The following is a 24,790-nucleotide window of genomic DNA, read 5'->3' on the forward strand; positions in this document are numbered from 1 at the left end:
TAAAAGCATGCACCACCATGCCTGAAACCTTTTTTTTTTTGTTTGTTTTTGTTTTTTGAGAGTAGCACTTATTTCATTGGAATAGTGGAATTTAGTCTTCTGACCTAGATAGGATTTGGGCGGGTAGCTAGAGAATGTTTTCTTTCTTTCTTTCTTTTTTTTTTTTTTTTTTTTTTTTTTTTACAGTCTCCGTAGAGACTGTCAAAAATTGCCAATGCCGACTATATTTCAAGTCGTCATGGCGGGGTATTGGGAAAAGTTTTCAATTAGCAATAATCGCGCCTCGGATAAACCTCATTGGCTACGATACTGCCACTGCGCAAAGCTTCTTTCTTTCTTTTTAAGTTTTCAAAATAGGGTTGTTGCTCTAGCTCTCTCTGACCTGGAATAATTTACTATGTAGTCCCAAGGTGGCCTCAAACTTACAGAGATTCTCTTACTTCTGTGTCTCCAGATCCACCTATCTCTGCCTCCTGAGTGCTGGGATTACATGCATGCCCAGTTGACAATGGTGGTTTTTTGTTGTTTAGTGAATTTGGTTTGTTGAAACAGGATCTCATGAAGCCCACACTGGCTTCTTTATGTAGCCAAAGATGATCAGGCATGGTGGTAGTATATGACTGTATTTGTATCACTAGATAGGCAAGAGGTAGGAGGATCACAAGTTTGTTTATTTCTTTATTTTTTCTTCCAGGTAGAGTTTCACTCTAGCTCAGGCTGACCTGGAATTCACTATGTACTCTTAGGGTGGCCTTGAACTCCTGCCTCTGCCTCCCAAGTGCTGGGATTAAAGGTGGGTGCCACCACACCTGGTAGGATCATAAGTTTCAAGGCACCTTGGGCTATATAATGAGTTATATAGGTCAACGTAGGCTATATTACAAGACCCTGTAATATAAATAAATAGTTCATTAATTGAATTGTACAGTGACTTCCTTCCAAACAGTTCAGTACAAGAAGATGCGGGGGAGGAAACAGAGTAACTTTACAGTGGAGAGACCTGACATACTACCTCAACCAGGTGATCAAGGTCAACATCAACAATGCTGGTCATGTTGCTCTATTATGTGCCTTTGGTATGATGTGATGGAAATAGCACTTAACCCTTATGATTGTTCCCTTAAAAACAAATCAAAACAAAAGTAGCTGGCGTGGTGGCACACGCCTTTAGTCCCAGCACTCGGGAGGCAGAGGTAGGAGGATTGCTGTGAGTTTGAGGCCACCCTAAGACTACATAGTGAATTATTCCAGGTCAGCCTGGGCTAGAGTGAGACTCTACCTAGAAATACCAAAAACAAAACAAACAAACAAAACACACACACACACAAAAAAACAAAACCCAAAACTCCAGTTTTAGGAAACACTACAAATGTCATCTGAAGCCCGTGTGATTTTTTTTTTTTTTTTTTAGATAGGGTCTCACTCTAGACTAGACTGACCTGGAATTTAATATGCAGTGAATCTCACTGGCCTCGAACTCACAGCTATCCTCCTACCTTGGCTCCTGCATGATTCCTCTTTGGAAACTGGGTCTCATGTAGTTCAGGCTATGTAGCTAATATTCAAATAATGTCTTTGAACTTTGATCCTCCTGAGTGTTGGGATTACAAAATACAACCATGCTTTTAATTAAAAACTATATTTTTTAAATTTTTTGTTTATTTTTATTTGAGAGTGACAGACAGAGAGAAAGCATGGGAGAATGGGCACGCCAGGGCTTTCAGCCGCTGCAAGCGAACTCCACGCGTGCGCCCCCTTGTGCGTGTGGCTAACGTGGGTCCTGGAGAATCGAGCCTCGAACCGGGGTCCTTAGGCTTCACAGGCAAGTGCTTAACTGCTACACCATCTCTCCAGCCCCAAATTTTAAAAAAGTTTATTTAAAGTTCTTCTTTATGGATTATTTACCATGTATGCTCAATGTTGTATATAGATGATCTCATTTAATCATTACAATTCCTTCTGTTGGGTATAATTAACTTGCTTTTACAAAAGCTGATGAAACAGGAAGAGATGGAGAGAAGAACTTTTCTGATCCCAGAATGGTATGTTATTCTCACTGTATCACGGGCAGTTAGAGGATAAGCCATCTAAGAGAAGGGTATTCTAACAGCAACCAAGGGCTGTCTCCCTATCTCATTTCAGTCATGATTATTTCAAAAGTCCCTCAGTTTCAGGTTGAACAATCAAGCAGAAAGGATCTCTAACAGATCAAAGTCCAACCACAGTATTTTTTTTTTTTTGGTGGTTTTCTTTTTGGAGATGGGGTCTCAGTATGTAGCGCTATATAGGTCCAGGCTGGCCTCCCTTTTGCCTCTGTCTCCCTATGTTGTGATTACAGGCCCGAGCCAAGTCTGGCCCAACTACAGCATTTCACAAACAGGTAAATTAAGGTATAGCCATACAAAACACAGGGCCTCGCAGGAGCCCAGTTACCAGTGTTGTTTTTCACTCTTTCCTCCTAACTTCCTCTTCATAAAGGGAAGTACAAACTGGCCGGCCTGCTTCACTCCAGGTCTCCTTTGGGAAAAGCCTTCCCGAAGGTAGCTTGCCCCGGGGGCGCCCAGGCCCGGGGTGGTGGTGGTGGTGGGGAAGTGCTGGACCAGCGGGACGGGTCAGCAGGCCTGTTTTCATCTCGCAGACCCACAGTCAGTACCGGCTCGCAGCCCGTCCCCCTGGGGCTTGCGGAGGACCAGGGCTCCCCGGAGGCCGGCTGCGGAGACCCTGGGGTGGCCCTCGAGGGGCTTCGGGCGGGGAGCTCCTTCCGGGGCAGGCCTCTGGGACGGCGGCGTGCAGCCGCACAACCGTCACTCGGGGCCAAAGGCGACCGGCGGCGGCCCGCCCACGGCCCCCCCACCCCGGGGGCGCCAGGCCGCTTCAGGGTGTGCGGGCGGGGGGCACAGGCCGGCGTCACAAAGCGCCGCCACCGTGGGGCAGGAGGCGGGCCGGTGGGGGGCAGCAGCAGGAGGAGGAGGAGGAGGAGGAGGGCGAGGCGGGCGGGCGGGCGGGGGAGGGGCGCGCGCGCACGCGCGTCGGGCCGTGGCCGTCAGGGCCGCCCTCCTCCCGGCGCGCGCCCCTCCTCCCTGCTCCCCGCCTCCCTCCCGCGTCCTCCTCCTCCTCCTCCTCGTCGTCGTCGGCTGTGTCGCTCCCGCGGCGCGAGGCGCTCTGGCTCTCCTCCGCCGCCCCTCCCCCCGCGCCGCCGCCGCCGCCGTCCCGAGCCCCCCGCGCCCCGCGATCCCTCCCGCGCGCGCCCCCTCGGCCCCCGAGGAGGAGAAAGGACGAGAAGGGCTAGTGAGCGCGGCGCTCCCGGGCCGGCCCGGCCCCCAGTCTCCACCATCGCCCGTCCTCCGCCGCCTTCCTCCGCTTCCACCTCCTCTCCCCCCCGCGCAGCCAGAGAGAGGCCCCCTCCGGGGGGGGAGCCCCGGGGCCCGGAGCGAATCCCCCGAACTCCCTCCAGCGCCGCGCCGCGTCGCGCCGCCCCGCCCCGCCCGGTCGGCCCGGCCCGGCCCGGCCCGCGTCGTGTGTGAGGAGGACCCCGGGCGGGCCCACGGGCCGTGTGGGGCCTGGTCCGGCCCGCAGGGCGGGCGTGTGAAGACCGGGGCCTGGTCCGGCCCGGCCCGAGGGCGAGCGGAGGAGGGGAGGGGCCTGGTCCGGGGCCGGTGCGCGAGGACTGGGGCCCCGGCCCCGCACGGCCGCCGCCGCCGCCGCGATGGCCCAGCAGCAGATGACCAGCTCGCAAAAGGCTCTGATGCTCGAACTGAAATCCCTGCAGGAGGAGCCGGTGGAGGGCTTCCGGATCACCCTGGTGGATGAGTCCGACCTCTACAACTGGGAGGTGGCCATCTTCGGACCCCCCAATACCCTCTACGAAGGCGGCTACTTCAAGGTACCCGCAAACCCCTTTTCCCGGTCCTGCTTCCCCACGCGCCGCCGGGGCCCGGGCTCACCGCCGCCTGGGGTTGGTTTTGCGGGTGCGTGGAGCGGGGCGGGAGGGGGCGCCTCACCCGCAGCCCCCGCCCCCAGCCGTGCAGGCAGGAAGGCCTTGTTCCCCAAGTGCCTTTTCTTTGTCATGGGGCGGGGGCGGCAGGCCAGCGTGCCCCGGGAACCAGGAAAGCCTCTGTGGCCCGGGCAGTGGCTACTAGGGCAGCAGGGCTGTCTTTGTTTTGTTTCTCCAGCTGAGGGTGTGTGGAAGGAGAGATGGTCTGTCTGCCCGTCCTCGACCTCCCATCAGAGCCTTCTCTGCGCAGGCTGGAACTGCCCCAGAGGGCAGGGTGACCTGCACTTACTGGATTGGACTTTTCTTATTTTTTGGGGGGCGGGGGGGGGGAGAGGCGACAGTGGGGGAGGGGTAGTCGCTTGTCACTCCCAATGCTGCCAGTGCCCTGACATTTTGAGGATTCCTTGGTCTTTTTAGGTAGTAGTGGTTCCAACTCTGTATTCTGGTGGGTGGTAATGAGGAAGAGGACTCTGGTCATGGGAAGGGGGGGGATGGTAAAGAAAAAAAAGTGCTGCGTTGTCTTGCCATTATCCACTTGAGAGAACTTTAATTTAGCCCTCCCTGTCCTCATTCTCCACTTACCTCACAGGCTGCTTCTTTCAAAATACCCTTTGTCTTCACCTAAGTTTACTAGCATTTGTTTTTTTTTCTTCTATACGTAGAGCCACAAAGGGTAGGATGGGTCATATAGGGAGATGGATAATTTCCCACCTCAAGGGGGACAAATTTGAAAGCTTTTGGCTCAAGTGGTTAACTCCAGCAAATAGGGTCATGTCACAAATGAGAAGTATCACCTGAGGTGAGGCAGGAGTTACCATAGAGAGTTCAGTGTTTTTGTTTTGAACTCAAAGTAAATAACTAGGAGAGAGGGAATTTTTTTTTTTAATCGTTTTAAGAGTTTTTGAAAGGAGTCACAGATTGAAGATTACAATGTTTTAAACTGGAAGCAGACACAGGAAATGAGTGTTTAGGAATCCATTTAATCTTTTATTTCTAAAATTAAGTAAAATAGGCCAGTGAGTCAATTTTGTTTTGAAGGGAGGGGTTATCTTGGCACAAGTTTTAAATGAGTATCTTAGTCATGTAGTTGTGATGTGTATTTTTAGGACTACCCAATTACTTAACTCTTGTTTCCTCCCCTTCAAAAGGTAGAAGCCTCAGTTTTGGGCTTTAAATTGGGTCAACTTCGTTGAAAGGGGTATTGATTTGCGAATGTTTAATATTTTTGCCTGGGATAGTCATTGAATAACTAGCAGAAGGGCATTTTTAGAAAATTATATAAGAATGCTATCTTCACCAATTGTTTGCTTCATCTTTTGTGGTTAGCATACACTATACATTTTAAGTGCAGGTTATTTAAAATTGTAAGTTACAAGTGATTAGTGACATATTGGAAAAAGTAATACTGTGTCCATGTTAATCTATGTTCTGTATTGTCAAATATAAAATGTTCATGTGTAGATACTGGAAATACTGCATAAAGTGGAATTTACCACTACCAAAGCTTTTTTTTAAAAAAAAAAACAAAATTACTGTAAAAGTTTAGGGAATGTAAGTTTAGGGGATGGAGGGATGGCTTAGCAGTTAAGGCATTTGCCTGCAAAGCCAAAGGACCCAGGTTTGATTCCCTAGGACCCACATTAGCCAGATGTGCAAGGTGGCGCATGTGTCAGGAGTTTGTTTGCAATGGCTGGAGGCCCTGGTGCGCCCATTCTCCCTCTCTCCCTCCCCCCCACCTTCTCTTTTTTTCTGTGTCAAATAAATAAAAATAAAATATTTTTTTTTTAAAAAAGGATAAAGTTTAAGTTTCAGAAAAGTATTATTTGGGACAACAGAAGTTTAGGTCAATGAATACTAGCTCATCTCCTTCAATACATTTTGTGTATGTGTCTGTGAGCCCACCTTGGGGGTATTTGTACAAGACAAGGGATAACCTCATATGTGGTTCCTCAGGCGCCTTCCACCTTTTTTGAGACAAGGCTTCACTGGCCTGGAACTTGCCAAGTAGGCTAGACCGACTGTTGGCCAGTGAGCCTCAGGTATCCTTCTGTCTTTTTTGTCTCCCCAGCTCTGGAATTAATAACTGCACCACTATACCCATATTTTAAAAAATATTTTATTTATTTATTTGAGAGACAGAGAGGGAGAGAGAGAAAGACAAAGAATGGGTGCACAGGGCCTTTAGCACTGCAAATGAACTCCAGATGCACTTACCACCTTATGCATCTGGCCTTACGTGTATGTGGGTACTGGGAAATTGAACCTGGGTTCTTTGGCTTTACAGACAAGTGTCTGAACCACTAAGCCGTCTCTCTAGCTCCACCCACCTTTTTTAAACATGGATTTTGGGGCTCAAACTCTGGGTCCTTATACTTTCATGGTAAGCACTACTTTTCCTCACTGAACTATCTCCCCAACCCCTAATGCAATTTTTTTTCTGATTTATTTTTATTTTTATTTATTTATTAGCGAGGGAGAGGGAGATAATGGGCATGCCAGGGCCTCTAGCCACTGCAAATGATGGCATGTGTATCTGGCTTAGGTGGGACCTGAAGAATCGAACCTGGATACTTAGGCTTCACAGGCAAATGCCTTAACCGCTAAGCCATCTCTCCAGCACCCCTTTCTTTCTTTCTTTTTTTTTAAAATTTCTTTTGCTTGTTTATTATTTGAGAGCGACAGAGAGAAGGAGGCAGAGAGAGAGAGAATGGGCACGCCAGGGCTTCCAGCCACTGTAAACAAACTCCAGATGCATGCGCCCCCTTTGCATATGGTTAATGTGGGTCCTGGAGAATCAAGCCTCGAACCAGGGTCCTTAGGCTTCACAGGCAAGCACTTAACCACTAAGCCATCTTTCCAGCTCCCCCCCTTTTTTTGTTATTGTTTTGTTTATTTTTTATTTAAGAGAGAGAGAGAGGCAGGCAGGCAGAGAGTGAGAGAGAGAATGAGCTTGTGCATCTGGCTAATGTGGGTCCTGGGGAATTGAGCCTCGAACCGGGGTCCTTAGGCTTCACAGGCAAGCGCTTAACCGCTAAGCCATCTCTCCAGCCCGCCTTTTTTTTTTTAAAGCAAGCTGGGGTGATGGCTTAGTGGTTAAAGGTGCTGGCTTGCAAAGCCTGCTGGCCCAGGTTTGATTCTCCAGTACCCACGTAAAGCCAGGCTTGGCTTATGAATTTTCAGCCTAGCCTAGTGTGGTGGCTCACACCTTTAATCCAGCTCGCTGAGGTAGAAGGACCACCATGAGTTTGGAGGCCAGCCTGAGCTACAGAGTAAGTTCCAGGTCAGCCTTGATTTAAAGTAATAGTAATAATAATAACAGTAATTATTATTTTATAATTGGAGTCAGGGATGTAGTTCAGCTGGTAGACTGCTTGCCTACCATGTACAATGCCTGGGGTTCAATTCCCAGTACCACATAGAAGTACATACCTATAATCCCATCACTCCAGAGGTAGAGACAGGAGGACCACAAGAAGTTCAAGGTCATCTTCAGCTACATAAGAGTTCAAGACTAGCCTGGGATACATGAGACCCTGACTCAAATAAGATTCTATTTTACCAGGACATGGTACACAGACCTGTACTCTCAGTACTGCCTGAAGCAGGAAGATGATACTTTGAGGTCAGTCTGGGCTACATAGTGAGTTCCAGGCCAGTGTGAGTTACACAGCCAGACCTTGTCTCAAGAAAATAAATAAGGGGCCTGGAGAGGTGGCCTAGTGGCTAAAGGCGCTTGCTTGCAAAGCCTGATAGCTCGAGTGTGAATCCCTAGTACTCATGTAAAGCCAAATGCACAATGTGGCTCATGCATCTGGAGTTTGTTTGCAATGGCAAGAGGCCCTGGCTGCCCATTCTCTATTTATTTCTCGCTCTGTCTCTGTGCTTGCAAATGAATAAATTTAAAAAATATTAAAACATTCATAAGCTGGTTTACATTTTAGACTTTTGTGAGAAATTTTTCAGTTGCATATTCTTCTGGTTTGCCCCTTATTGTGTTATCTGATTAGTCCTTCCTTGGACAAAGCAAATTTATGGTCATTGTTTTTTATTTCACTGTTTGTATCTTAAAACAAGGCTTTTAGTGTGCTCTTGTACAGCTGCAGTTAAAAAGTTGGCAGTTTTTGTACCACTCTTCTCCCTTACCCAATGTGAGTATAAGGTTTAATACAATTTACTTTCAAATTGGACTCATTTTCTATATGTGACATAATCTTTTTTTTTTTTTTTAATTTTAATTTTTGTTTTTTTAAGGTAGGGTCTCACTTTAGCTCAGGCTGAACTAGAATTTACTATGTAGTCTCAGGGTGGCCTCGAACTCACAGTGATCCTTCTACCTTTGCCTCCCCTGTGCTGGGATTTAAAGATAAGCACCACCATGCCTGGCTAATTTTTTTTTTTCCCCCCAGCTCAGGCTGACCTGGAATTCACTATGTAGTTTCAGGGTGGCTTCGAACTTATGGCAGTCCTCCTACCTCTGCCTCCCAAGTGCTGGGATTAAAGGTGTGCACCACTGCACTTGGCAAAATTAATTAATGAATTTTAATTAATTAATGAATTATTTTTAATTCATTTCATTTAATTAATGAATTATTTTTTTTTAACTTTTATTTAGTTATTAGAGAGAGAGAGAAAATGAGCATGCCAGGGCCTCTAGCCACTACAAATGAACTCTAGACGTGTGTGCCACCTTTGTGCATCTGGCTTACATGGGTACTGGGGAACTGAACTTGGGTCCTTAGGCTTTGTGGACAAGCGCCTTAACCGTTAAGCCATCTCTCTAGCCCCCTTTTCTTTTTTCCTTTGAGGTAGGGGCTCACTCTAGCCCACGCTGACCTGGCACTCAGTCTGTAGTACCAGGCTGGCCTACAACTCATGGTGCTCTTCCCCAGTGCTGGGATAAAGGCATGTGCCACCCACACTCAGCCTAGATAGATTTTTTTTGTGTGTGTTTTATTTATTTATTCATTTGAGAGAGAGAGAGAAGCAGGTAGAGAGAGAGAGAGAGAGAGAAAGAAAGGGTGTGCCAGGGCCTCTAGCCACTGTAAACGAACTCCAGACACATGTGCCACCTTGTGCATACATGGGACCTGAGGAATCAAACCTGAGTTCATTGGCTTTGCAAGCAGATGCTTTAACTGCTAAGCCATCTCTCCAGCTTGTTTTTTTTTTTTTTTTTTTTTTTTTTTCGAGGTAGGGTCTCCCTTGTAGCCCAGGCTACATATTCATACGTCGTTTTAGGCTGATTTTGAACTCACAACAATCATCCTACCTCTGCTTCCCAAGTGCTGGATTTAAAGGTGTGCCCCAACATGGCTGGCAATAAAATAATGTTTTTGAGATAGTTTCTTGTTTTGTAGCCTAGAGTACCTTGGAATTTACTATGTAGCCAAGAATGGCTTTAAACTGGCAGCGTTTCTCCTGCCTTTGCTTTCAAAGTGCTGGGATTACAGGCATGTGCCACTACACACAGCTTCACAGACAAAGCGTTTTCTTCTGTTTTGTATATTGTAGACTCTTCTGTGGCATGTAGACACTGCTGGCCTCCAACCTGCTGTAATTCTCCTGCCGCAGCCACTTAGCTCCCCAGTACTGGAATTACAGGCATGTGTCACCACATCTAGCCCTCTCTCTAGCTCAAGTTATTATTATTTTTCTCTCTTTTTTTGTTTTCTGAGGTAGAGTTTCACACTAGTCCAGGCTACCTGGAATTCAATATGTAGCCTCGAACTCATGTTGATCCTCCTACCTCTGCCCTCTAAGTGCTAGGATTAAAGGTGTGCACCACCACACCTGGCCCAGTTACTACATTTCTATTATGTATTTACCACATGCTGTTCAAGTTCTTTTTTACTTTTTCTTTTTCAAGGTAGGGTCTCACTGTTCCTCAGGTTGACCTGGAATTCATTATGTAGTCTCAGGGTGGCCTCGAACTCACAGCCATCCTCCTACCTCTGCCTCCCAGGTGCTGGCATTAAAGGCATGCTCCACCACACCTGGCTCTGTTTTTAATTTTTTTAATTTTAAATATTTTTGGATTTTCGAGGTAGGGTCTTGCTTTAGCCCAGGCTGACCTGGAATTCACTATGTAGTCTCAGGGTGGCCTTGAACTCATGGCGATCCTCCTACCTCTGCCTCCCAAGTGCTGGGTTTAAAGGCGTGCGTCAGCATGCCCAGCTTTAAAACAGTTCTTAATATAGTATTGTATTGTTAATATTGTATTATTGCCTGTTCTTTCTCTCACTTGTTGTGTCTTTCTCTCTCAAATAAAATAAATTCAAATTTAAAAATATTTTTTAGAAAAGAAATGTAATAAGTTAAAGCCTAGAAAACAGAATCTTTTGGATATAGAGCTTCATTATATAGTCTAGGTTGGCCTAGAGCTTTCTATCCTCCTCCCTCAGCTTTACCAGTGCTAGGATTAATAGATGTCCACACCTAAGGCAAGGTTGCACATGCCTTTTAGTCTCAACGCTGGGGAGGCTGAGGTAGGAGGGACCACTGTGAGTTCCAGGTGAGCCTGGACTAGAGTGAGACCCTGCTTCCAAAACAAAAAGTAGATGTCCACACCCGGCTAGAAAAGACTTACCCTCTTCTCCACTGGAGGTTGAATGTGTGCCTTCATACCTTAAGCTTATTTACACTGACTTAAGTGATTCTGACTTATATCTTCTGCCTTTTGTTTGTTTGCTTATTTAGTTATTCTTGAACTATTTATACATACATATATATGTATATACTTATGTGTATGTGTGTGTGTGTATTTGATTTTTCGGGCTGGAGAAATGGCTTAGTGGTTAAGTGCTTACCTGTGAAGCCTAAGGACCCCGGTTTGAGGCTCGATTCCCCTGGATCCACATTAGACAGATGCACAAGGCGGCGCACGTGTCTAGAGGCCCTGGCGTGCCCATTCGGTCTCTCTCTCTCTTTCTCTCTGCCTCTTTCTGTCTGTTGCTCTCAAATAAATAAAACTAAACAAAAAATTTTTCAAAAATCACCAGTTATATTTGGTTTTTCAAGGTAGGGTTTCACTCTAGCCCAGGCTGACCTGAAATTCACTATGTAGTCTCAGGGTGGCCTTGAACTCATGGCGATCCTCCTACCTCTGCCTCCCAAGTGCTGGGATTAGAGGCATGTGCCACCACGCCCAGCTTGAACTTTATATTAAGACAAGGCCTCACTGGTTGCCCAGGCCAGCTGTTCACTTGTGATTCACTTACCTCAGCTTCCTAGGTAGCTGGGATCACAGGCCTGTTGCCACCATGCCTAGCTAGGAAACAGATGGCTTCATTGTAACCATACCTGCTACATAGAATAATGGAAGATGAAATGTTTTGTTACTCAAAATAATGTTTTCCTTTGTATGATTTGAAAATTTTCTTTTGAAATTGTTGAGAGAGGCACAAATAATAGTCTAGTACTTCATATTTACGTGTTATTTTTTTACTAAATAATATTACTCAGATGATTCAGCAAAACTGAATTACTTGAGATATAAAAATGAAGTAAAAGCAGAGTTTATACTAAAGAAAGATTTGACACTAATACTATTTAAAAAGGATGTACATGGGCTGGAGGGATTGCTTAATGGTTAAGGCATTTGCTTGCAGAGCTAAAGGACCAAGGTTTGATTCTCCAGGACCCATGTAAGCCAGATGCACAAAGTGGCACATGCATCTGGAGTTCATTTGCAGTGGCTAGATGCCCTGGCGCGCCTGTTCTCTCTCTCTCAAATAAAAATAAATAAAAAGAATGTACAGGATTGGAGAGAGATGGCTCAGCAGTTAAATGCATGCTTGCTTGCAAAGTCTGCCAACTTGGGTAGGTTCCCCAGTCCCATGTAAAGCTAGATGCACAAAGTGTTACATGCATCTGGAGTTTATTTGGTGTACCCATACACTCTCAAATAAGTAAAAAAAAAATTTTTTTTAAATAGACTTTAATTTATTTATTTGCAAGCAGAGAGTGGGCATGCCAGGGCCTCCAGCCACTACAAATGAACTTCAGAAGCATGTGCCACTTTGTGCATCTGGCTTTATGTGGGTACTGGGGAATTGAACCCCGGGTCATAAAGCTCTGAAGGCAAGTGCCTTAATCATTAAGCCATCTCTCCAGCCCTAAATAAAATTTTTTTGTTTATTATTTATTTATTTGAGAGTGACAGATAGAGAAAGTGGGAGAGAGAGAGAGAGAATGGGCACACCAGGGCTTCCAGCCACTGCAAACGAACTCCAGACATGTGCACCCCCTTGTGCATCTGGCTAATGTGGGTCCTGGGGAATCAAGCCTCGAACCGGGGTCCATAGGCTTCACAGGCAAGTGCTTAACCACTAAGCCATCTCTCCAGCCCTAAATAAAAATTTTAAAAAAGGTGTACCACATGCTGTGAAGGTGCTCTAAAAAAGGGAGTCTGAGCCAAATGTGGAGGTGCACGCCTTTATTTCCATCACTTGGAAGGCTGAGGTAGGAGGATTGCTGTGAATTCAAGGCCAGCCAGAAACTACATAGCGAGTCCCAGGTCAGCCTGGGCTAGAGCAAGATACTACTTCAAAAAAAAAAAAAAAAAAAAAAAAGAAACAAACAAGAACAAAAAAAAGGAGTCTGGAGCCAGCTCTAGTGGCGCATGTGTCTTTAATCTTAGCACTTGGGAAGCTGGGGTAGGAGGATCACCCTGAATTTGAGGCCAGCCTGGAGCCACAGATGGAGCCCAGGCTAGAGTGAAACTCTTAACTTGAAAAAAAAAAGGGATGGGGGGCTGGAGAATGACTCAGTGGTAAAAGGCACTTGTTTATAAAGTCTAATGGCCCGAGTTTGATTTTTCCCAATACCATGTAAAGCCAATGCACGAAGTGGCATATACATCTGGAGTTGTTTGAAGCAGCAGGAGGCCTGCCCATATGCTCTCTCTTTTTTTCTGTAAGAAAAATAATTTTTTTTTTTTTTTAAAGGGAGAGGGTCTGTACCGGGGAGAAGTCTCAGTGGTTAAATACACTTGCTTGCAAAGCCTGTAGGCCCAGGTTCAATTCCCCAATATCCATGTAAAGCCAGATGCACAAAGTGATGCATGTATATGGAGTTCATCTGCAGCGAAGAAAGGCCCAGCATGTCCATACATAGTCTGTCTCTCTTGGAAATAAAAATATTTCATTTTAAGGGGACTCCTTGAAGAGTCCTGGATTGTCTAGAGCATTTGTGATACAGCAGTGTTGGAATGGATGTATGGTGTAGCCAGGAAGAAAGGGGCAAAGCTCATATAAGTTCTGGTAGTTGGATTTGAAAAAAAAAGGCAGGTTGTGCACACTTTTAATCCCAGCACTGGGGAGGGAGGCAGAGAAAGGATTGCTGTGAGTTCCAGGCCAGTCTGAGAACCAGAGTGAGTTGTTGGTCAGCCTGGGTTAGAGTAAGACCCTACCTCAAACCAACCACCCCCCCCAAAAAAAAACAAGACAAAATAAGTGTCCATCTTGGTTTTACCATTTAATTGCTGTTTCTTCCATTGTCTCAATTGGAGAGAGGGGAATGAAATGTATTTAAGGCTTTAGAGACTAAAACACTTCAGTGCTGATGTTAACTAAGTGTAATAACTATGTTGCTGTGACTTGAATATGATCCCCCAACTCATTTGGCAGTTGCACCCACAAAAAACATACTGTTAATCATATTAAGGAAATAGAAATTTAACCTGGTTACTGGTGTTTAGAGGAAACTTTTGAAACTGATTAGATCGTTAGCATGTCTCCATAATTGAATATGCCTTTATAAGGAGAGGGAAAGACCACAGCAGCGTAGGGTATGCATACATTCAACCCACCATAATAGTGGGGTTTTTTTTTGTTTGTTTGTTTTTGAGAGTCAGTCTTTGTAGACCAGGCTGGCCTGGAATTTAACAGTAATCCTCCTCCTTCGCCTTAGCCTCTTGAATGCTAGAATTACAGTCATGAGTCAACCGCTTCCCACCATCTCACATTGATCCTCCTACCTTTGCCTCCTGAGCGAGTGCTAGGAATAAAGGCGTGTGCCACCACACCTGGCTTATTTTTGACAGCTTATACATGTATATAATGTGTTTTGATCTCTCCCATTAAACCTTTTCCCCCAACTAGTCCCCTTCGTACATTTATTTATTTGTTTTCTTTTTTCCTAAAATATTTTATTTTAATTAATTTACTTGAGGGGTGTCTGATAGAAGATGGGCATACCAGGGCTTCCAGCCACAGCACACAAACTCCAGATGCATGTGTCATCTAATGCATCTGGCTTATGTGGGTCCTGGGAAATGAAACCTAGATCCTTTGGCTTTGCAGGCAAGCACCTTAACTGCTATGTCATCTCTCTAGCCCTCTTTTTGTTTTGTTTTGAATCATTCTCACTATAACCCAGGCTAATCTGGAATGCATGCTATATATATCCCTTGCTGTCCTGAATTCATTTATCTCAGCCTCCCTAGTGCTCAGATTCTAGGTGTGAGCCTCTACACCATATGTATATTTTTTCCTGTGACCCATTGAGTTAAATTAGTATTGTTTACGTGAGTTGGGTAGAGGGTTGTATGTTGGAATATAGACAAGTTAACAGTGGCCACATCACTAAAGAACATGACTCCTAAGCTGGAAAGATGGCTTAGTGGGTAAAGATACTTGCATGCAAAGTCTGCCAGCCCTGTTTCAATTCCCCATAGCCCATATAAAGGCAGATGCATAAAGTTGAGAATGTGTTTGGAGTTCGTTTATAACGGCAAGGCAATATGATGTGCCCATATATACCATCCCCCTCTAATAAATAAAAACATTAAAAAAAAAGCCGGGGATGGTGGCTCATGTCTTTTATCCCAGCATAATGGAAACAGATATTTATTTATTTGAGAGAGAGAGAGAGAGAGAGAGAGAAAATGGGAGCACCAGGGCCTCCAGCCACTGCAAATGAACTCCAGATGCATGTGCCACCTTGTGCATGTGGCTTACATTGGTCCTGGAGAATTGAACCTGGGTCCATAGGTTTTGCAGGCACATGCTTTAACTGCTAAGCCATTTTTCCAGCCCTGAAATATTTGAGAGAGGGATAAATGGGGGTGAGAGAGTGAGGAAGAGGCAGAGAGAGAATGAATGGGTGCACTAGGGCCTCCAACCACTGCAAATTACCTTGTGCATCTGCTTACATGAGCCCTGGGGAATTGATCCTAGGTTGTTAGGTTTACACCTTAACTGCTAAGCCATCTCTCCAGCCTGCTTTTTGTTTTTTATAAATAAGCTGAAATAAATGGGAAATTTGGGGCTAGGGCTGTAGCTCAGTTGGTAAATTGCTTTCCTAGCATTATAAAGCTTTGGTTCCATCCCTAGCACCACATATGCTACATGTGGCATCATTCACCTGCAATCCCAGCACTTGGGAAGAGGGGAGGCAAGAAGGATCACAAGTTAGTCATTCTTGGATACATACCAACTCTTCGTTCTTTTTTTTTTTTTTTTTTGAGGTAAGGTCTCACTCTGGCTCAGGCTGACCTGGAATTCACTATGTAGTCTCAGCCTGGACTAGAGTGAGACCCTACCTTGGGGGGGGGGGGGGAAACCAGATTGGTCTAGAGAGATGACTTAGTGGTTAAGGTGCTTGCCTGTGAAGCTTAAGGACCCAGGTTCTGTTCCCCAGTACTACATAAAGCCACATGTACAAGGGGACACATGTGTCTGGAGTTCATTTGTAGTGGCTAGAGTCCCTGGCACACCTATTCTCTCTCTCTCTCTCTCTCTCTCTCTCTCTCTCTCTCTCTGCCTTTTTTTTTTTTCTCTCTCTATCTCTCTCAAATAAATATTTTAAAAAAATTTTTAGAAAAGAGACTTAAATGTCAGGGAGGTGGCTCAGTGGGTAAGAGTGCAAGCATGAGGGCCTGAGAGAGCTTGATTCTCTGGGGTTCACATAGAAAGCCCAGCATAATGCTGAGTGTAGAGGCTCATGCTTTTACTCCAGCACTAGGGAGCCTAGGTAGGAGGCTCACTGTGAGTTTTGAGTTTATCCTGGGTTACAGAGTAAGTTTCAGGTCAGCCTGATCCAGAGGGAGACCCTCATTTTAAATAATAAATAAATAAATAAGCTGGGTATGACACATCTCTGAATGAACATACATGCATATGCCACATGTACACATGCAAAAAACAAAAACATTTAGAATGTCATTATTTTGAAATCAGTAAATTAACATATCTGAGCACTGTGTCTCACAACCACTGACCTCATAAAAAGAGAAGACCAGCCATATGCTTCCCCGTGAAAGAATACCACATGCTGACAGCGCTGGCAGCACTGTTCAACCAAGCCTCCGAATCCAGCTCCTGTGTGTAACAGAATGAAGGAACGTGCTGAACTGCAACATCAGTACGCAGCTAGTGAAGTCCAAACTTCGGTTAGCTCTGTAAATAAAGACCCAGGTTTTTCTTTTTCTTTTTCTTTTTTTCCTTCATTTTCTTTTCAGTGTTGAGGATCAAACCTAGGGTCTGGTGATGCTAGGCAAGAGCCCTACCAGTGAACTTGTAGCTCCAGCCTCAGCCCTGGGTTTTGAAGAGAAAAGCTGTAAGGAAAAGGAAGGGATGGTAGCAGGTACAGTGGTACTTGTCTGTAATCTCAACATTCAGGAAACAGACGAGATGATCACAAGTTTCAGGAGAGGATGGACGACTTGTTAGTGAAGCTAAGTGCCAGGCATGGTTGCATGTACCTGTAATCCTAGTGCTCAGGAGTTTGAGACAGGAGTTTGCTGTGGGTTTTAGGCTATCCTGGGATATATAGTGAGTTCATAGCAAGTCTGGGGATACTGTGGAAACTTGGTCTCAAAAAAAAAAAAGGAAGCCTGGTGTGGCAGTGTGTGCCTTTTAATCCTAGCACTTGGGAGGCAGAAGTAGGAGGATCGCTGTGAGTTCAAGACCAACCTGAGACTACATAGTGAATTCCAGGTCAGCCTGAGCTAGAGCGAGACCTTACCTTGAAAAACCAAAAGAAAAAAAATATTGATTTAATACAAACACATAATTTAATTTTTTTTTTTTTTTTGAGGTAGGGTCTCCTTCTAGTTCAGGCTGATCAGAAATTCACTATGTAGTCTCAGGCTGGTCTCTAGCTCACAAGATCTGATCCTCTTATCTCTGCCTCTCAAGTGCTGGGATCAGAGGTGTGCACCACCACACCTGGCATTGTTTGAAATTGAGATTTCATTGCCCATAAAGTTTTTCTGGAACATAACCACACTACTTATTTGTAACTTATCTGTCATTTTTTGTTGTTGTTTTTGTTTTTCGAGGTAGGGTCTCATTGTAGCCCAGGTATCTGGCTTTTTAGATACCACAGTGGCAGAATTTAGTAGTATGACAGAGACCATATGTAGCATCCTCATTGGCTTATACTGCTGTATGACATACTACAAATTTCAGTGAGAGACCCAGGCTCATATCTCTAAAACTCTAGCATTCAAGAGGCAAAAATAGGATGACCATAAGTTTTAGACAGGCTTGGTCTACATAGCCATTTTCAGGCAAGCCAGAGCTACACAGTGAGACCCTGTCTCAAAAACAAATAGCCAACCAAAAATAGTATTGCAGCGATATATTTATTTATGTTGGATAGTACTGATTGGCATGCATTTGGCATAGTAGGCCATTTTTATTTTATTTACTTAATATTATTATTATTTTTGAGATAGTCTAACCTGGCTCCATAGTAAGACCCTGTTACAGACAGAAAAAAGACAAAAGTAGACTTCAGATGACTATCTTATAGGCACAGTGAAGTGTTCTGTCATCTCCTGAGATGGAATAATGTCTTTACTTGCAGTCACACTGTAACTGTGGAAAAAGCATAGACATTACCCAATTCTAATCACCACTAAAGTCCTCAAAAAGTACTCTGGGGGGCTGGGGAAATGGCTTAGCAGTTAAGGCATTTGCCTGCAAAGCCTAAGGACCCTGGTTCGATTCCCCAGGACCCACATAAGCCAGATGCACAAAGGGGCACATGTTTGTTTGCAGTGGCTGGAGGCACTGGCATGCCCATTCTCTCTTTTTCTCTGCCTCTTCCTCTCTCTCAAATAAAGAAAAAATTTTAAAAAAAGTACTCTGGGAAAAGTAGCAAAAATAAAATAAAATAAAACATTAAAATAGCCAGATGTCATGGCACATACCTTTAATTCTAGGACTTGGGAGGCAGAGGTAGGGAGATTGCCAAGAGTTTGAGGTTACCCTGAGACTACATTGTGAATTCTGGGTCAGCCTGAAAAAAAAAAAAAAAAAAAGAATTATGATAGTGTATCTCGGGGCTGGCGGGATGGCTTAACAGTTAAGGTGCTTGCTAGGGAAGCCTAAGAACTTAGTTTCAATTCCCCAGGACCAATGTAAGCCAGATGCACAAGGTGGTGCATACATTTGGAGTTCGTTTGCAGTGACTGGATGCCCTGGCATGCCCATTCTCTTTCCTCCCTGCCTCTTCCTTACTCTCTCACTGTCTCAAATAAATCAGTTACATAGATATATACACACACATATACATATATATGTATATACACACACACATATTGTAGTGTATCATCACAAAATTTCTGCGTGAAATTAAAGATGAAAATGAGGGCTGACCAGATGCCCTAGTGGTTAAGGTGCTTGCCTGTGAAGCCTAAGGAATCAGGTTCGATTTAAGCTATAAATAATAAAACATTTTTTAAAAATGAAAATGAGCCAGGCATGGTGGCACATGTTTAATCCCAGCACTCGGGAGGCAGAGGTAGGAGGATCGCCATGAGCTTGAGGCCACCTTGAGACTACATAGTGAATTCCAGGTCAGCCTGGGCTAGAGTGAGACACTACCTCGAAAAACCAAAAAAACAAAACCCATATACTGATGTGAATTAATTTCAACATTCAAATGAGTCCTGAGAAAATAAACTTACATTATGTATTAGCTCTTTGGTGAGACCAATTGCTGGGCAAGTTGAGGATCTTGACAGCAACATCAATAGGCAGTTTAACAACAAGGCAAATGATTTCAAGTAGTTCCCTTGGCTCCAGATGAGTCAGCATATGTTGCTGATACTGATCAGTTGCTCTCTGTCTGAACTGTTAATACAGCATTTGATGTGACTGGAGAATCAGCCTCCATGAGGGCTGGGAGTCAGCTGAGTAGGCAGAGTGCTTACCTAGTGCATATGAAGCCCTGAACTTGGTCTCCAGCACCACATGAAATAACTAGGAATCATGACACATAACTATAAGAAGCATTCTGGAGGTGAAGGCAAAGATCAGAGGATCAGGGTAAACCTTGGCGACATTTTATTGAAGCCAGCCTGGACTACAGGACTCCTTGTCTACAAACGAAACACCAGACACTAAAACAAACAAACCAGGTGTGGCATATGCCCTTAATCTTAGTTCTTGGGACTAGGGAGGCAAAGGTAGGATTGCTTATGAGTTTGAGGCCAGCCTGGGACTACAAGTGCTTTAACTGCTAAGTCAATCTTTTCAGCATCAGAAACAAGTTTCTCAGTGAATTTAAACTGAAAGTTTAAGCAAAATAGTACTCATGGAAAGCATACTACCATAACCTAAAATATTTAGAAGACAACTAAAACTTGAGTAAATGGCCAAACCACTGTAGACTCTTCCAGTGCTCTTGAAAGTTAAAGGAAGAAGTAAAGTCTCTGTTCTGATCCATTTTGTTATGAACTTACACTGCTGTTCCAGCAGTACTTTTTATGTATTAAAAAATATATTTCAAGCCTGAGGTGGTGGCGCACGCCTTTAATCCCAGCACTCGGGAGGCAGGGGTAGGAGGATCACCATGAGTTCAAGGCCACCCTGAGAATACATAGTGAATTCCAGGTCAGCCTGAGCTAGAGTGAGACCCTACCTCGAAAAACAACCAACCAACAAACCAAACAAACAGAAAAACATATCTATATATATTTCAGCCAGGAGTGGTGGCACACGCCTTTTTTTTTTTTTTTAATTTTTTTTTAAATTTTTTTGGTTTTTCTAGGTAGGGTCTCACTCTGGTCCAGGCTGAGCTGGAATTAACTCTGTAGTCTCAGGGTGGCCTTGAACTCACGGCGATCCTCCTACCTCTGCCTCCCGAGTGCTGGGATTAAAGGCGTGCGCCACCACGCCCGGCGGGCACACGCCTTTAATTGCAGTGTTTGGGAGGCAAAGGTAGGGAGATCACCATGAGTTTGAGGCCACCCTAAGTCTACATAGTGAATTCAAGGTCAGCCTGGGCCAGAGTGAGACCCTACCTTGAAAAACAAAACAAAAATTTTATTTATTTATTGAGAGAGTGAGAGAAAGGAAAGATGGGCACGCCAGGGCCACTAGTCACTGCAAATGAACTCCAGACACTTGTGACACCTTGTACATCTGGTTTTATGTGGGTCCTTGGGAATCGAACCTGGGTTCTTTGGCTTTGCAGGCAGTGAAGCCATCTTTCCAGCTGTTGATTTTTCAGCCAAGTATAATACATTTACTTGTTAAAAACTGCAACTAAACTGGACGTGGTGGCACACGCCTTTAATCCCCGCCTTCAGCAGGCAGAGGTAGGAGGATTGCCGTGAGTTCAAGGCCACCCTGAGATGCATAGTGAATTCCAGGTCTGCCTGGGCTAGAGTAAGACCCTACCTTGAAAAACCAAAAACAAACAAACACAACAACAACAAAAAAAAAACCCTGCAACAAAGCCAGGTATAGTGGTTAACACCCAGTCCTAGCACTCAGGAGGCTGAGTGAGGTAGGAAGATTGTCTTAGTTCGAGGCTAGCCTAGGCCAGAGGGTGAGTTTCAGGTCACCCTGCACTAGAGTGAGACCCTGCCTTAAAACAATCAAAAACTTCGAAAATTGCAACTAAGGGCTGGAGAAATTGGCTCAGCATCTAAGTGTGCTTACCACGGAAGCATGAGGGCCTAAGACTGACTGATTATAACACCTGGGCACAGCCTTACATGCCTGTCACTCCAGTCCAGTGGGGAGTGGAGATCAGAGAATTTCTTGGGCTCACAACAGCTTCATCCCCAGGTTCAAAGAGAAACTGTCGGGACTGAAGGGATGGCTTAGCACTTAAGGCACTTGACTGTAAAGCCAAAGGACCCAGGTTCAGTTTCCTAGTACCTACATAAGCCAGCTGCACAATGTGGTACATACATCTGGAGTTCATTTGCAGCAGCTAGAGGCCCTGATGTACCCATTCTCTCTCTTTCTCCTCTCTCTCAAATAATGCACATGCACACAGAGCAAAACCCCATACCTGAGAAGCTACCATCTAACTTTGAATTAGAAGGGATTAATTTGAATCATAACATGCTCATAGACAAATTGTAGAAAAGTATTTGAAAGAATTTTAGCTGGGCATGGTGGCATATGCCTTTCATCCCAGCACTAGAGAGGCAGAGGTGGGAGGATCATTGTGGGTTTCAGGCCACCCTGAGAATACATAGTGAATTCCAGGTCAGCCTGAGCTAGTGAGACCCTACCTCAGGAAAAAAAATATATAAATGCCTTCTCCACAATAACATGCCAGTTAAAATCAGGTAAATCAGATGCCTACTTGGTGTGGTGGCACTCAGGGAGGGGAGGCAGAGAGGTGGGGGGAAATCACTGAGTTAGAAGAAGCCAGCCTAGGTTATAGGAAGACCCTGCCACAAAAAGCAAAATCAGAAAGGGCTGGAGAGATGGGATAGCAGTTAAGGCTCTTGCTTGTGAAGCCTAAGAACTCATGTTTGAATTTTCAGGTCTCATATAAGCCAGAGACAGTGACAACATTGTTGCACATGCGCATAAGGGGGCACATGCACCTGGAGTTTGCTTGCAGCAGTTGAAAGCCCTGGCATGTCCATTTGTGCTCTCTTTCTCTCTCTTCTCTCTCTCTCTCTTTCTCCTTCCCTCTGTCTGTCTCAAAAAAAAAAAAAAAAAGTGGGGATGGGGGCTTGGAGGGATGGCTCAGCAGTTAAGGCACTGGCCTGCAAAGCCTGACAACCTGAGTTCAGTTCCCTAGTACTCATGTAAGGCAAATGTGCAAGGTGGCACACACCTCTGGAATTTGTTTGCAGTGGCTGGAGGCTCTAGTGGACCCATTCTCTCTCCCCCTGCCTATTTCTGTATCTCTCTCAAATAAATAAATATTTTAAAAAATACTAAGCCTGGCATGGTGGTGAATGCCTATAATCCCTGCACTCAGGAGGCTGAAGTAGAAGGATCACTGATTTTGAGGCCTCCCTGAGACTACATAGTGAATTCCAGGTCAGCCTGGGCTAGAGGAGACCCTACCTCAAAAAAATTTTTTTAGATGCCAGTACACTAAAACTTGGTAGATAGTGCCAACCTGCATGAAAAGATGTACCCAAAGAGGAAATCTCATTGGCAGTCAGACATTTGCAGTTTTACTAAAAATGAATAATAGTATCTTTAATTATTAAATAAAGAATTTCAAACTTTATTTTCAGCTCGATGTGGTGCCATAAGTTTATAATCCCAACATTTGAAATGCTGAAGGATTGCCAAGAGTTCCAGGCCAGCCTGGGCTGCATAAAACGTTTTATAGTTTTCCCTGTACTCCAAGTGAGGATACTACTTATTCTTTTCAGTGAACTAGCATTGACACGTCTTCACCAACCAAAGACCTTGGTTTGTTATTATATACTTGATATTGTATGTTCTTTAGGTTTGCTTAAATGAGTGTACCCACAATTGTACTATCATACAGATTTCATGTTTGTGTGTGGAGGCCAGAGGACAGTCTTGAATCTTGTCCCTCTTTATCTTTTTATTTGTTTTTTTAAAAATATTTTTTGGTTTTTCATGGTAGGGTCTCACTCTAGCTCAGGTTTTCCTGGAATTCACTATGGAGTCTTAGGGTGGCCTCAAACTCATGGCAATCCACCTACCTCTGCCTCCCAAATGCTGGGATTAAAGACATGCATCACCACTCCTGGCTTTTAATTTTTTTATGAGAAAATTGGTGGGCCAGGGCCTCTAGCCATTGTAATTGAACTCCAAATGATGCACCACCTTTGTGCATACTCAACCTTGAGTTTTGAATGTACTAAGGAAGTGTTCTACCACTGAGCTATATATTCTATCCATATACTTTCAGAAGAATCATCCTGTAATTGATGCTTAAGGAACAAGGTTGAAATATAGTAATCAGACCATTTAGGATTTGGTCAAGGCTCAGGATCTGGACTTGAAAATGCAGTTAAGTGAACATTGTTAATAAAAATTTGGAAAAAAAATAAATAAAAATTTGGAAGAAACAAAAAGAAAATGCAGTTAAGAACTGCTTATTGGAGTTGGAGGTGTACTGGTTCTGTGTGGGTGTGTTCAAAGTGGCAATAGCTGCATGTAGGATTGCCATTTTGTCATTGATTGCTTCATTCACCAATCCCATGTGACAGTGCTTCATCCCATGAACTTAATCAACTGTGCCTTGATGATCAGCTGAACTCATGAACTACTAACCTTATGGTTTAGATGCTCTTTGCAATACTGTGTTTCATCTATGTTGTGCTGGCTGATGCTTAGCTGACCTGCTAGTCTGGATTCCTGACTTCTGGCTTCATCAGACCTCTTAAAAAGTGCCTGCTCCTTCCAGATCCTGCCAATCCAGATTGCTTACTGCCTTGACAATACTGATTTGCCGCCTGCTTTTTTTTTTTTTCCTTTTGTTTCATTTATTTTTTATTTATTTATTTATTTATTTTGGTTTTACAAGGTAGGGTTTTGCTGTAGCCCAGGCTGACCTGGAATTCACTATTCACTAGCTGGCAAAGCCAAAGGACCACGCAAGGTTCGATTTTCTTTTCTTTCTTTCTTTCTTTCTTTTTTTTTTTTTTTTTTGAGGTAGGGTCTCACTCCTGTCCAAGCTGACCTGGAATTAGTAGTCTCAGGGTGGCCTCGAACTCATGGCGATTCTACCTCTGCCTCCTGAGTGCTGGGATTAAAGGTATGCACCACCACACCCAGCCAAGGTTCCATTTTCTAAAGTTTCTTTTAACTGACTTGAGGCCCTGGCTTGTCCATTCTCTTGCCTTTCTCTCTCTATCTCTTTCTGCTCTTTCTCTCAAATAATAAATAAAGCCAGGGATGGTGGTACATGCCCTTAATTCCAGCACTCAGGAGGCAGAGGTAGGATGGTCTCTGGGAGTTCAAGGCCACCCTGAGAATTCCAGGTCACCCTGGGCTAGAGTGAGACCCAACCTTGAAAAACAACAAAAATAAAATAATAAAAATATCTTTAAAAAAAGCTGAAGCTAGGCATGATGTTTGGGAAGCTGGGGCCAGTTGATCACTGTGAGCTCAAGGCCAACCTTAGCTTTAGAGTGAGACTTCCCCCAACTAAAAAACTAAAAAAGAGAAAGTTGATACACAGGTACCATTTTAAAACATTTATTTATTTATTCATTCATTCAGTTTTGTGTGTGTGTGTTGAATGCATGACCATTATGCATCTGTCTTTACATGTGTGCTGGGGAACTGAATTCAGGCCAGCAGGTTTTGTAAGCAAGCACTTTTTAAAAAAAATGTTTTTTTTATTTAACAGAGAAAAAGAGGAAGAGAGTGGGGGGTGGTTACCAGGGCCTCAGCCACTGCAAATGAACTCCAGATGCATGCGCTCCAAGTGCATCTGGCAAATCTAACTGGGATCCTTTGCCTTTGTAGGTAAACACTTTAACCATTAAGCCATCTCTCCAGCCCCAGTAAGCAAGCACTTTTAACTGACTACTGAACCATGTTTCCAATCCCACAAGTGCCATTTAATCTTCAGATCCATAAAATTCAGCCAGTTAAT

General features: G+C 44.4%; 2 protein-coding genes and 1 non-coding gene across 3 annotated transcripts in view; 2 read left to right on the forward strand and 1 right to left on the reverse strand.

Moving 5' to 3' along the window:
• Positions 1-186: 186 nt before the first annotated feature.
• On the reverse strand, positions 187-327 carry LOC123458068. The gene has a single exon (XR_006635374.1). It is a non-coding gene; the product is annotated as a U4 spliceosomal RNA (small nuclear RNA).
• On the forward strand, positions 239-3,589 carry LOC123463409 (basic proline-rich protein-like). Its single transcript, XM_045158575.1, has 4 exons — positions 239-246; positions 2,513-2,925; positions 3,048-3,288; positions 3,388-3,589. The coding sequence occupies exons 1-4, from the start codon at positions 239-241 to the stop codon at positions 3,587-3,589; spliced, it is 864 nt and encodes a 287-aa protein (XP_045014510.1).
• A 77-nt stretch (positions 3,590-3,666) lies between these two features.
• Ube2r2 (ubiquitin conjugating enzyme E2 R2) overlaps positions 3,667-24,790 on the forward strand; it is an 88,433-nt gene continuing 67,309 nt past the window's right edge. Inside the window, exon 1 of the mRNA XM_004658373.2 lies at positions 3,667-3,883. Within this exon, the coding sequence (XP_004658430.1) occupies positions 3,707-3,883 (177 nt within the window). The 5' untranslated portion in view covers positions 3,667-3,706. The remainder of the gene's footprint in view (positions 3,884-24,790) is intronic.

This window comes from Jaculus jaculus, chromosome 1 (genome assembly GCF_020740685.1).
Source record: "Jaculus jaculus isolate mJacJac1 chromosome 1, mJacJac1.mat.Y.cur, whole genome shotgun sequence".
Classification (NCBI taxonomy): domain Eukaryota; kingdom Metazoa; phylum Chordata; class Mammalia; order Rodentia; family Dipodidae; genus Jaculus; species Jaculus jaculus.

Coding starts and splice junctions, on each gene's coding strand:
- LOC123463409 (XM_045158575.1), top strand. Junction 2,926..3,047: donor CGTCACAAAGCGCCGCCACC/GTGGGGCAGGAG, acceptor CGTGGCCGTCAG/GGCCGCCCTCCTCCCGGCGC. Junction 3,289..3,387: donor AGAAAGGACGAGAAGGGCTA/GTGAGCGCGGCG, acceptor CCCCCCGCGCAG/CCAGAGAGAGGCCCCCTCCG.